Source organism: Pecten maximus, chromosome 18, assembly GCF_902652985.1.
Source record: "Pecten maximus chromosome 18, xPecMax1.1, whole genome shotgun sequence".
NCBI lineage: Eukaryota > Metazoa > Mollusca > Bivalvia > Pectinida > Pectinidae > Pecten > Pecten maximus.
The window spans coordinates 29883933-29898070 of NC_047032.1; the positions used below are offsets into that span (position 1 = coordinate 29883933).

At 35.5% G+C, this 14138-nt stretch overlaps 1 protein-coding gene across 2 annotated transcripts in view; it reads right to left on the reverse strand.

Moving 5' to 3' along the window:
* Window positions 1–2828: 2828 nt before the first annotated feature.
* LOC117316789 (myosin-16-like) overlaps window positions 2829–14138 on the reverse strand; it is a 98240-nt gene continuing 86930 nt past the window's right edge. For both annotated transcript variants that reach the window (XM_033871557.1, XM_033871558.1), the window contains 7 exons: window positions 13513–13779; window positions 12039–12218; window positions 11382–11567; window positions 10438–10461; window positions 8784–8866; window positions 7110–8502; window positions 2829–6894 (listed from right to left, as the gene is read on the reverse strand). In XM_033871557.1, coding sequence (XP_033727448.1) covers window positions 6697–6894; window positions 7110–8502; window positions 8784–8866; window positions 10438–10461; window positions 11382–11567; window positions 12039–12218; window positions 13513–13779 — 2331 coding nt within the window. In that variant the 3' untranslated portion in view covers window positions 2829–6696. The remainder of the gene's footprint in view (window positions 6895–7109; window positions 8503–8783; window positions 8867–10437; window positions 10462–11381; window positions 11568–12038; window positions 12219–13512; window positions 13780–14138) is intronic.

The following is a 14138-nucleotide window of genomic DNA, read 5'->3' on the forward strand; positions in this document are numbered from 1 at the left end:
TCCATAGAAAACTTTGTAAATAGAGATAACGAACTCAAAATCCAAACTCTCGAAAATACAAAGGTATGGGGTCACCTTCCCGACCACGTGGGTTCTCCCCGACCACGTGGGTTTACCCCGGCCACTCCGGTTTCATCCAACAGCAAGACCTCTCGCGCGCTTCCATTCGGGCCAACAAACGTCATTCATAAGTTGATTTAACCTGTTTCTCATTGTTGTAATGTAAATGAATTAAACATTTAAAGATAATTTAATACCAAAAGTAACATACTTCTATTCAAGTTTGAGCCTCTAATTTTATCTTTGGATTGAACATCTGATAAATCAATTGACCCCGGAGGAATTCTATCGTTCCACCTCTCTATTTTGTATGCCATTTTGTCGGTCTTTGTAAGCGATTGTTGATGTCAATGTGATATTGATTCTGTTTTTGTGAGAAGCAATGAAAACACTGTTGGCAATGTAAATAGAACAGATAAAAATAAAGAAAAAATAAAGAAAAGAATAATAAAAACCTGTTACTAACCTTGTGAGAACAGTGTTATCAGAAAGACAAAACTCGTGTACAGATGTTTAAATAATTTAATCCGAGATCAACTTAAGACAAAATGCATTGTGCAGACAACAGGAAAAACAAGTATTTTTATGTTAGATGTATCATTTTCTTCCCATATAATTATAGCTAAAAGCTAAAACAACACAACTTGAAATTTAACTGAATAACTTAATTATAGATTAGTACAATAAAAGCCGCTGTCTGTTCGCGCTCTCGACTCCGACATTATTCTGTAGTACTTTTTCTTCCTTAGGATCAAAACACGAAATAAAAAATATTAAAAAAAAAATGTCCTGCTCAAAATGTAATGTTCACACCGTAACTCATATTTACCAAAGCTATATCAACAATAATTATTAATTATAAATCGGATGTGATAATATACAAGAGGCCCATGGGCCTGAACGGTCACCTGAGTTTTGAAGTACAATTGTATTTAAGTTAATTTGACCCTTTTTGGCCCCGCCCAACAGCCTTGTGGGCCAGTCAGGGCCAACATGTGCATACCATCAAGCTATCATCCCATACTGATAATGTTCACTAAGTTAGAATAAATTCCAATTGAAATCAAACAAATGATAGTCAAAAATGAGATTTCCCTATATAAACTAAATAAAGTAAAGTGTACCCCTCCCAACGGGTAAACGTGAGACACCAGGGTCATGGAATTCACAAATTGGTAAAGAACCACAATACCTTTCTATCTATGAAGAACATTTGATTCTACCTTATCTGGGAGATGAGAAGAAGAATTTTGAAATAGTCAATTTGACCCTTTTTGGCCCCTCCCCTCAGGCCCCTGGTGGGTGGGTACCATTTGATTTACAATTTTCGTTGACCTTTTGCCATGGAATCTTCCTGCTAAATTTCGTTGAATTTGATTCATTTTTTTTGGAGAAGTCGACAACTTAATTTGTTTACAGACTGACGATGCCCGACGACAGACAAAGGCGATTAGAATAGGTCACTGGAGACTTCGTCTCAGGTGACCTTATAAGATATTAGATAATATCAAATTGAAATATTTATGAAATTTTGTGCAAGAATTAAAAAAGAGACATATAGTTCAAACCTTTGCTTGAAAAGAATAAAAATAAATTGGTAGTTTTATTTTGAAATTTCGAAGTAAGAATTTAAATCCATCATTGATGGACACAATCGCCTTTCATGTATTAATTGAAACTCAATTTAGGTGCTACAGAATCAAAATCAAAATTCTAAGCCTATCAGAAATGTTATGAAATACATGAAGACATAAGTGATAAATTAACTAAAGCATATATAATACTATATTGCAACAACAGGTACTGTAAAAACCCTTTAACTATATATGTACAAAACAAAATATTTGATTCGGATAACAGTTTTCCAAATTTACAGGTAAACACCATGAATAGATGGCGCTTTTTATGACGTCATCACTTATTAACGTCATTATACATATCATTCATTCCTTATGAAAATCCTGAAGAAGCGATTATAATACTCAAAGTTTGGTGTTATTAACCTTCAAAAGGATTTATAACCTCTTCTACCACAATACCCTGTGTTATTCAACTCTCAGACCATCAGTTAATCATTACAGCCGTTGATTAACAATCTGTTTATACCACACGTGGCATAAACTCTGTACGCACTTTGATTGGCTAACACGGTGAACTTTGACACAAGCTGCAATTGTTATTGACGTCATCAATAATCTAATGACGTCACATCACCGGGTCCCGGACGTCACCGGTACACTTTATTTGCTTACGCGAAATTATACTTGGCCACGTTTCCTTTTGATTCAAGCCGATATTTTTGTGGTAGCAACAGGTCACACGACTCGAAATTGTTGGATATGGAATTTATTTCACACTCGTAAGTTATTTTTTAAAAGTTGCAAAAAACACTCGCTAAAGCTCGTGTCTTTTGTAACTTTTAAAAAATAACTTACTCGTGTGAAATAAATTCCATATCCAACAATCACTCGTTGTGTAACCTCTATTTAACTTATATATACATTGCACAACAAGCTGTTAACGAAGGCTACATAGTACAAGACCACCAGTTCAGTCTATAACAAGCTTGTATCCTGATACTGTTGTTTCTATCGGCGATATAATTGTATCCTGATACTGTTGTTTCTATCGGCGATATAATTGTATCCTGATACTGTTGTTTCTATCGGCGATATAATTGTATCTTGATACTGTTGTTTCTATCGGCGATATAATTGTATCTTGATACTGTTGTTTCTATCGGCGATATAATTTATCCTGATACTGTCGTTTCTATCGGCGATATAATTGTATCTTGATACTGTTGTTTCTATCGGCGATATAATTGTATCTTGATACTGTCGTTTCTATCGGTGATATAATTTTATCCTGATACTGTTGTTTCTATCGGTGATATAATTGTATCTTGATACTGTCGTTTCTATCGGCGTTATAATTGTATCTTGATACTGTTGTTTCTATCGGCGATATAATTATATCTTGATACTGTCGTTTCTATCGGCGTTATAATTGTATTTTGATACTGTTGTTTCTATCGGCGATATAATTGTATCTTTATACTGTTGTTTCTATCGGTGATATAATTTTATCCTGATACTGTTGTTTCTATCGGTGATATAATTTTATCCTAATACTGCTGTTTCTATCGGCGATATAATTGTATCCTGATACTGTTGTTTCTATCGGCGATATAATTTTATCCTGATACTGTTGTTTCTATCGGCGATATAATTGTATCTTGATACTGTTGTTTCTATCGGCGATATAATTGTATCCTGATACTGTTGTTTCTATCGGCGATATAATTGTATCCTGATACTGTTGTTTCTATCGGCGATATAATTTTATCCTGATGCTGTTGTTTTTATCGGCGATATAATTGTATCCTGATACTGTCGTTTCTATCGGCGATATAATTGTATCCTGATACTGTTGTTTCTATCGGCGATTTAATTGTATCTTGATACTGTTGTTTCTATCGGCGATATAATTGTATCCTGATACTGTTGTTTCTATCGGCGATATAATTGTATCTTGATACTGTTGTTTCTATCGGCGATATAATTGTATCCTGATACTGTTGTTTCTATCGGCGATATAATTGTATCTTTATACTGTTGTTTCTATCGGCGATATAATTGTATCTTGATACTGTTGCTTCTATCGGCGATATAATTGTATCTTGATACTGTTGTTTCTATCGGCGATATCATTTTACCTGATACTGTTGTTTCTATCGGCGATATAATTGTATCCTGATACTGTTGTTTCTATCGGCGATATAATTGTGTCTTGATACTGTTGTTTCTATCGGCGATATAATTGTATCTTGATACTGTTGCTTCTATCGGCGATATAATTGTATCCTGATACTGTTGATTCTATCGGCGATATAATTGTATCCTGATACTGTTGTTTCTATCGGTGATATAATTGTATCCTGATACTGTTGTTTCTATCGGCGATATAATTTATCCTGATACTGTCGTTTCTATCGGCGATATAATTGTATCCCGATACTGTCGTTTCTATCGGCGATATAATTGTATCTTGATACTGTCGTTTCTATCGGCGATATAATTGTCTCTTGATACTGTCGTTTCTATCGGCGATATAATTGTCTCTTGATACTGCTGTTTCTATCGGCGATATAATTGTATCTTTATACTGTTGCTTCTATCGGCGATATAATTGTCTCTTGATACTGTTGTTTCTATCGGCGATATAATTGTATCCTGATACTGTTGTTTCTATCGGCGATATAATTGTATCCTGATACTGTTGTTTCTATCGGCGATATAATTGTATCTTGATACTGTCGTTTCTATCGGCGATATAATTTTATCCTGATACTGTCGTTTCTATCGGCGATATAATTTTATCCTGATACTGTTGTTTCTATCGGCGATATAATTTTATCCTGATACTGTTGTTTCTATCGGCGATATAATTGTATCTTGATACTGTTGTTTCTATCGGTGATATAATTGTATCTTGATACTGTTGTTTCTATCGGTGATATAATTGTATCCTGATACTGTCGTTTCTATCGGCGATATAATTGTATCCTGATACTGTTGTTTCTATCGGCGATATAATTGTATCCTGATACTGTTGTTTCTATCGGCGATATAATTGTATCTTGATACTGTCGTTTCTATCGGTGATATAATTGTATCTTGATACTGTTGTTTCTATCGGTGATATAATTGTATCCTGATACTGTCGTTTCTATCGGCGATATAATTGTATCCTGATACTGTTGTTTCTATCGGCGATATAATTGTATCCTGATACTGTTGTTTCTATCGGCGATATAATTGTATCTTGATACTGTCGTTTCTATCGGCGATATAATTGTATCCTGATACTGTTGTTTCTATCGGCGATATAATTGTATCTTTATACTGTTGTTTCTATCGGCGATATAATTGTATCTTGATACTGTTGTTTCTATCGGCGATATAATTGTATCCTGATACTGTTGTTTCTATCGGCGATATAATTGTATCTTGATACTGTTGTTTCTATCGGCGATATAATTGTATCCTGATACTGTTGTTTCTATCGGCGATATAATTGTATCCTGATACTGTTGTTTCTATCGGCGATATAATTGTATCTTTATACTGTTGTTTCTATCGGCGATATAATTCTATCTTGATACTGTCGTTTCTATCGGCGATATAATTGTATCTTGATACTGTTGTTTCTATCGGCGATATAATTGTATCCTGATACTGTTGTTTCTATCGGCGATATAATTTTATCTTGATACTGCTGTTTCTATCGGCGATATAATTGTATCTTGATACTGTTGTTTCTATCGGCGATATAATTGTATCTTGATATTGTTGTTTCTATCGGCGATATAATTTTATCTTGATACTGTCGTTTCTATCGGCGATATAATTTTATCCTGATATTGTTGTTTCTATCGGCGATATAATTGTATCTTGATACTGTTGTTTCTATCGGCGATATAATTAGTTTTTACTTTGGATATCATCGATAAGGTGTGTCTTTGACTATATTGCAATACTTTATTTAGCGCTAACTCTTTATTTATCCATGGGACATCATTGATTTCACGTTTTATTAGATTTATTCGTTTATGTATAAATATATTTGTATACGTTTCTTTTGTGGAGTCATGAATATTTTACCCCAAGAAAAGAAGAGAGAAGCAAACAATGATTCACTAACAACTTATCCTTTTATAAATCAATGGGTACTAGTGAAAAACTATAGTCGAGTCTATCCTAAAGACCACCTGTGTATAACAAAATCTATTTTTAAAAAAAATCACCTTATATAAGAAATATCTGTCTATAAAGGTCACGTATCGGATCACAACGTAGCACAATTTATTGTATATGAACCTGTATATAAAGGCCACAATTCCCCGCTCCTCTAAGCGACCATAACACACAGGTTTTATGGTATAACGTTATTTGTCCGTTCAATTGGTGCCTCACACATTAGATCTCATGTTATAGATTAATTCTAACTTAAATAAAACCTCTAGGTTTGTGATCAGCGATTCCCAACCCTATAATATCTATTGTTTAAAATCGTGTCAGTCTGTTTATGACTTTGACATTGACTGTTTTGGGATGCTACTAGGATGGTTCAGCAGTTTTAGATATTCATATGATACATGGCTAGGCGATCGTGAGTTCGAAGCCTGCTCAGAGTCAAAAATGGTTATTCTTTATTGGTAATTCTATAATAATTTGCTAATTATCATAAGTAGATTGTAATCATTATTGTTCTGAAGGTCTAACTTGAAATACCTTCCGTTATTCTATGTCTAAGATATTATTTACGTTAAGTATTCCTAAAATCTATATCTAATTAACACAGTCTAAGTCTAGTAATTAATTATATGTCAGGAACAAATAACTTTGTATGCGCTATTTTACGCTTCATTTCATGTACTCTTAACAGTCTTAACAAACTGTTAACAAACATTCTAAGTACCACTGGTCGTTAAAATATTGGTTCACCGAAATTAATATGTTGCATTAAGTATGATAGCATATTCTATGGTGAATTATTCCGAAACTATCATCTACACGAATATATTCAAGCATGCCCTTTTTCTGTTGTTGATAAAATTCTGATGTTTTAAAATCACACCGTTGTTTCACTGAACACTTTTGATCTGTCCGGTAATAGGTCTTCTTCCACTATCACCTGTTGTTTGAGGGCAGATGGCCCTCGGGTAGCGCGCTCAGCAGATTTCGATCTTAAACGCTTTGCAGTCGGTTTGTTATCAGAACTTATTTCCGGATTTCGTTTCCTGACACAAGTTAAAGCGTCATCGTCCACCTGAAAAACAGAATGTTTCAAAGTTTGATATCTTCTTTTTATATATAACCAGTGTTAGTTCGGTGTGTGCTATAGATCCAGTGTTAGTGGTTATAATTGTGAAGTTTGTTTCCAACACCTGATGTCAACAGTGTGGTTATTAGAAAACCCGACGATACACAAACATATACTACATCTACAACGGCACACTAAAACTACATGGCATCCCTTCTTACCTCCGGAAGTGCGCGTCTGTTCATAGCGGATATAGGTGGTGTTGGCGGTGGTATATTTTGAGATGCATTTTCGGTAGATGAAGCACTTTTCTGAACGCTTGTGACCGGTTTTTGTACACTAGTGGATGGCCTGTAAACCACCCCTGGTTTCTGTCCACTTATAGTGCGAGTCCCTTCTCTTGACGAGTGTGCAACTGACCCACTCGCCTCAGAACTAGGGCCTTGTTTTCCCGGTGATTTTTCCTCATCTGTCACAGATGATGACCTTTTAAGCGTATTTTTAATTTTCCTTTTCATTGTTGCAAAAAGATCTACTGCCTTGGTATTCGAAGGAGCTCCGGGTGACATTGCTGTTATACCAGCTTTTGCTACGGAATTTTTCACAGAACTATCGACGCTCTGAGAACGTCGAACTATCTTCCGTTTTGGTTTCTCGGGTTTACTTTTCTTACCATTAGTGCTTGACTGTTTTGCTAATGAATGTGACGTCTTTTCATCAATAGATACAGACTGTGTAAGTAGCCTTGGTTTCGTGTCCTCTATTAACTGTCCTATCATATCGTCTTCAGATTCATTATGTTGTAAGCGTATGCGTTTAGTGTCATCGTAAGGTAGCTTTGCTGAAACTATTTCATCTTTGATACCTTCGCAACTCCTACTTCTTTCCGACATTTGCAAAGGTGATTGTAAATCACTTTTGTCTTCGAAAAACTTTCTTCTAGCAGTTCTAGGAGTAAGGCGTTCACAACTTCCTGAATCGGACGAATTTCCGGAACGAGGTGAAAGTGAAGCGTCAGAGGATTTACCACAATTTAATACTGGAATGGAAGGGAAAAGGCTTGCAGATTCGTACGTGGGAGTTCCACCTGCTGAAAGGGACTTCGTATAAAGTTTACTTTGCGAGCTGGGTTCTACTGAACTCCCGTTACTCGTATCCAGCGGTATGCTAGTTGGAACGAGTCTTGTTTTATTTCCGTTAGAGGGTACATTGGCACTCAGTGGTTTTGTGGATAAGGATTTAGCGGAATTGTACGAGTAAGTCATATCCGTGAGAGTCTGTCTGGAGTGTGACTTTGGGGAAAGTAGAAAACTGGGAGGTGGATCTGGGAACTTCGTTGTAACACTTTGTTCATAATGCACGTCCGCCATTATGAACTTCTGTCGTAATGGAAGTGACGAAATAGGCTGTATTTCCGGTAGAAGTTCACACGCGGGTCGATCGAGAAGGTTTCCGGCACCGTTGTGTGTAACACTCCTGAGATATCTCGGTGACGCCGTGTCCGTTTGTATTGTAAGTGGTGATGCTTTTGGCGAGTCGAATTTTCCAGAATCCCGTTGTCTGCCCGCTGAAAAGTCTTCTTTCAGGAAGTCAATTTCCGAGCTCGACAAACTTCTATAATGGAATACAGCACAATCAAAGTTGATGTAAAAAAACAATAATCAAAATGTACGATTCATGATACGAATGCGAAATCATGCTTTGAAAAAGACATTTCCTCTACATCAATGACTTAATTATTTTAGTTTCAGATGAATATTTTAGGTAAAATATCGTAGATAAAAGTGAATTATGTAAATCTTTCGAATATGTCATTATTTCCCCACCATTCATCCAGAGGAGTCTAAGAATTTTCATAATTTGACGAAAGTAAAAAATAAATAAACCAAACATGCCTTCTTAATTTCTTGCGTTCCTCATCTGAAATCTCACGTGGCCTCCCGATATCCTCCACGGCGAAATGAATCTCCTTCAGAGACTGAAAATCATTTTATACACGTTATACTAAGATAAGAATTACTTCCCTTTATCAAAAAGTGTTTATAATCACGATAACCGTGTTAACTATATACAGATGATTTCCTTTTCATATCAGCAACATGTAGCCTATGCATATATACTGTAATATAAATATGATTGTAACATGTACTTTTTAAGACATTACATCATTTATTTCTCATTACTTGCTTATAATAATAATAATAAAGTCTTTATTTAAAACTTGATAACAAAATGAGACTCGTCTCCCTTTTGGTCAAGTTCACAAAGCATAATATGTACAGTATATTACAAAATAGACATAAACAACATGTAATATCACAGATGAGCATATAAGTAATAGCCAGAAAGAGTCTTGATAAAGTAGCTATTACTGGTATAATTCAAAATGAGTCAATAAAAAATCTTTTGGCATTTTGTTTAAATGATAATAGTGACGTAGAATTCCTGACATGTTCTGGTAAAATGTTCCATGTAGATGGACCCTGGTAAGTAAAAGATCTCTTAAACATTTTTGTTTTAAAAGCAGGAATGTAAAATAAATTATTTGACGATGCTCTAGTAGACCTTGACTGGACAGCAGAGGCTTTATATATTCTCTGTACACAGTTTATTAAATACTAAATGTTTTGTTAATCTTTTAATGATTTTCATTTAAAGATGCTACATCACGGACAAAGAGTACGTATGTTGAATTGAATACAATAGGCTGTTGTTTACCTTAATACAATACCAATAGTTATATACAGTGGACCCTCGATAATCCGAACACCTTCGTTCCCAGCCTAAACTGTCCGGATTTAACTTAACCATATCATACAAACGTTTGAGTGTTTCTTTCAACTTTTCAATCTTAAAGTGAATTAAGAATTATTTAAATCCCAAGGAAATTCAGGCAAGGTCCACAATTATATTTGTCTCCTAACTTTCTCTGTCTTGCAAGTGATCAGGTTATTGACATTGTCATCATTTTTTTTCATTTACTTATGTTTATTAGATATCTACACGATGGGAACCGTTTTATGCATTTTCGTGCCAATATGCACGGACAATAAATAGTCATCCCACACTGATTATTCTAAGTTTGTAATTATTTCCAATAGCAAATGGAAAAAATACTGCTCAAACATGTGTGTTCCCGATTAAATCTATAGCAAACTTTACCCCTTTCCTAGGGGAAACATGAGACTCCAGGTTCATGAAATTCACAATTTTGGTAAAGTACCTTAAGACCTTTCTATCTTTGAAGAGTAACCGATTATACCATATCTAGTATTTGAAAGGAAGACTTTCTAAATTTTAGTCAATTTGACCCTTTTTGGCCCCGCCCTTCAGGCCCCTGGTGGGTGGAAACCATATAATATTCACAAATTTCGTTGAACTTTGGCTTCTTGCCAAACTTCGATGAATTTGGTTCAGCGGTTTTGGAGAAAAGTCGAAAATGTAAATTGTTTATAGACGGACAACGCACGACGAACGACGACGGACAAAAGGCGATTAGAATATGTCACGTTAGAAATCGTCTCAGGTGACCTTAAAAGTGAAACTTACCTCTTTAATGTGTTTTAAAACGACCTGAAACAAATAAAAAATAATAATAAAGATTAACATGGTAGATAAATAAAATTCATGATTAAACACAAGGTTACGCATATTTATGATTAAAATTAAAAACTCAAATTTATAATTATTAACATTGTAATTCAAATTATAATAAATCACAAACTAACAATTAACATTAGATATTGAATATAGCAATTTTAAGTGAAACGAATGATTCCAATTTTGACACAAATTATTATTCTTGTGCTATATTAACAATTATTGGAAAGTAAATTATGGGATCTAGACTATTTCTAATTTCAAGAATCCTGGGATGCCTGGTTCCTAGTGCGATCGTTCCAGGCACATTATTGAAAACGTTCTAACTCGGGTAGCCTGAGTGATAGTGATAGACTTGATGGGTTTATGGATCAGTGAACAGCCAAGGTCATTTGAGGCATGGTTTCCTTGTAGAAAGTCGTAACTACTTCACTGAATAAGTTAACATACGGGAGGCCATCCGGAGTAATTAAAGTGTCTTGCCCAAGAAAACAACCGCGACAGCACAGTCCGGTCCGTTTCTCATCTTCACGAAAAACACAGGCCAGGGAGCGTCGAACCCCTCACCTCGGATCTTCACCTGAGGTTATGTGGCCAGCACTATAACTGACTGAGCTTTCACGGCCCCTCACCTGAGGTTATGTGGCCAGCACTATAACTGACTGAGCTTTCACGGCCCCTCACCTGAGGTTACGTGGCCAGCACTATAACTGACTGAGCTTTCACGGCCCCTCACCTGAGGTTACGTGGCCAGCGCTATAACTGACAGAGCTATCTCGACGATAGATAATAAAATAAAAAAGGGGGAAATGATGAAACATAATAAAAATACACGATTTGGCTTTTTGACGAGGGAGTCGGGGAGAGCAAAACAGGGTGAGATAAGATTTGACCTGATCAATACGTAGTCTGATCGATTTCCGTGGAGTGATATGTGCCGGATCCCCTAAGTCGACGTCCAGTTCCGGAAGTGGACCTTTACTTAGTTTCTCCAGTCGTGAGACTAACTCAGTGTCTGAGGTCTGGTCTTCCTTCTCAGAGTCCGAAACGATCGCAGCTAATTCCTTTAAACGCGTCAGCTGTGTATTAAATACAGTAGGCTGAGTTATATGGCGACAGGTGATGTTACAAATACTGATATATCAGCTCATTTCAATACAAATAACAGTTACTGTAAGGACAAACGTGAATTAAAATGTATCTGTTATAGGCCCAGAATGGTGATACATAAGAGGTGTATTTAAACTGAAAATATATCGCATAAAATGTCAATACTTTAATGAGGAGATGGAAAATTAAGTCGCATAATTCAATACATTTCAACATTTCCAGTGAAATAATATAAAAAGTACATTGTAGAAGGCACTTCATTGTGAATGACCCCGTGGATCCAGTATTTGGTTGAATGTGTTATTACAGTTTACATTTACAGCTATAATTTTAATATTTAATTTAGTTTTAACACTCTTCATTGTCATAAAATGGCAACATTGTTAGTTAGTATTTCCCCACTCGGAATGATTTCTGAAGTATTAAAGACAAATGTTTACCCCAGTGAGAACGTCCTCAACTCTCCTCTGATCCCTCTTGTGTTGTTTTCTCATCTCGCCAAGTCTCCGGACCAAGTCAGCTCTGTCTTTCACGGAAGCCTCCTGTTCCTTGTCCGCCCTTTCTCCAACTTCTTTCACTCTCCTCTCCAATTCTGATATCCGTTGTCCGCGATCGTCAATCTAAGGGAAATTGAAACCAACTTGACCATCAATATATATTGATAGGATTGTAATAAAATTATAATTATGGTATTATCACCGTTCAATAAAGAGTTTGACATAGTAGAGATAAAAATAAATCAAACTACACCATACATATGTTTCATCCTTCTGAGACTAAGGTCCTGCAGCGTTGATGAGGCGACGGAATTAACTCAAAACAGGTCTAAATGGACCAAAAAAACAATAAATTGGGGGTCCAATAACCCATCAAATTAGACAGACCTATAACCCAATAAATTTCCGCAGAGTAATAACCCAATAAATTAGGCAGACCAATATCCCAATAAATTAGACAGACCAATAACCCAATAAATTAGGCAGACCAATAACCCAATAAATTCAGCAGACTAATAACCCAATAAATTAGACAGACCAATAACCCAATAAATTAGACAGACCAATAATCAAATAAATTAGACAGACCAATAACCCAATAAATTCAGCAGACCAATAATCCAATAAATTAGGCAGACCAATAACCCAACAAATTGGGGACCAATAACCCAATAAATTCAGCAGACTAATAACCCAACAAATTGGGGACCAATAACTCAATAAATTAAGCAGAACAATAACCCAATAAATTAAGCAGACCAATAACCCAATAAATTAGGCAGACCAATAACCCAATAAATTAGAGACAAAAAAAACCAATAAATTGGGGGTCCAATAACCCATCAAATTAGACAGACCAATAACCCATCAAATTAGGCAGACCCATAACCCAATAAATTCAGCAGACTAATAACCCAATAAATTAGGCAGACCAATAACCCAATAAATTAGACAGACCAATAACCCAATAAATACGGGGTCCAATAACCCAATAAATAAGGCAGACCAATAACTCAATTTAGGCAGACCAATAACTCAATTAATAAGCGGAACCAATAACCCAATGATATATCACGAAATGAATTTATTGACATCATCATTAAAGTGAGCTGGACAAACTTTATCAAACAGGGACAAATTATTTGCTTTTTGATATGATGACATTTTTTATAATGACAAAGTCAAAACGATAAAAAAAATGGGTCAATATCCTGGCTATCTCAAGGTTGTAGTAAGTACAAACTGAAAATTGGAATACATTAAAAATAATCATGGAGTGATAAAAATATTTCGCGTATGGAGTTTTTTGCTTTATAAGGAACCTTACCCAGAAAACAAAACAAACAATAAAAAACACTATCAAGCTAATCGCAAGAGTTATCTGCCCTTAGTGATATTTTACGCCATATTGTTTTACCTCTTTCTGGCGTGAATCACGGCTTAGCTGTTCTTCGTCGATCTCTGTGCGCATGCGTCGAAGTTGTTCGATCAACATCTTCCTTTCCTTTACATATTCTTCGTCGCGAGCCTTTAACTGACTCTGCAGATCAAGAGCAAGTGCGTGAGCCTCCGCTAGGAGTCGCTTCTGTTCGGACCGCTCTTGTTCCCAAGCAACTTCCATCCGGTTTTGCATGTTTTTGGTTCTGTTCTGAGCCTGTGATATCATTGCTAGTTGTTCTTGTAGCTGCAACAAGTTGAATTATTAATTATGTTATTATTGATTATTTGGTGAGGAAATGTGACTTTAAATGCAGACTTCTCAAAAACATCATTTTTCATTTACTAACCTCCATGAGTCCCTTGACACGCAGGTTCACTCATTATCATGTGGAATATTTTATTTGATGTCAATTCAGCATAGTAATTTCAGATTGAACATGGGTCCTCAACGTGCGACATTTTGTTTTCAAAGAAATATATAAATTTTGATAAATCACAAGAATTACAGGCATTTTCGATGCCTTTTTCAGAAATTATTACTCCTATAAAAGTAATGTTATAGTTAAAAAAGTGTTGTTTATGCAAAGTAAAAATCTTAATTGT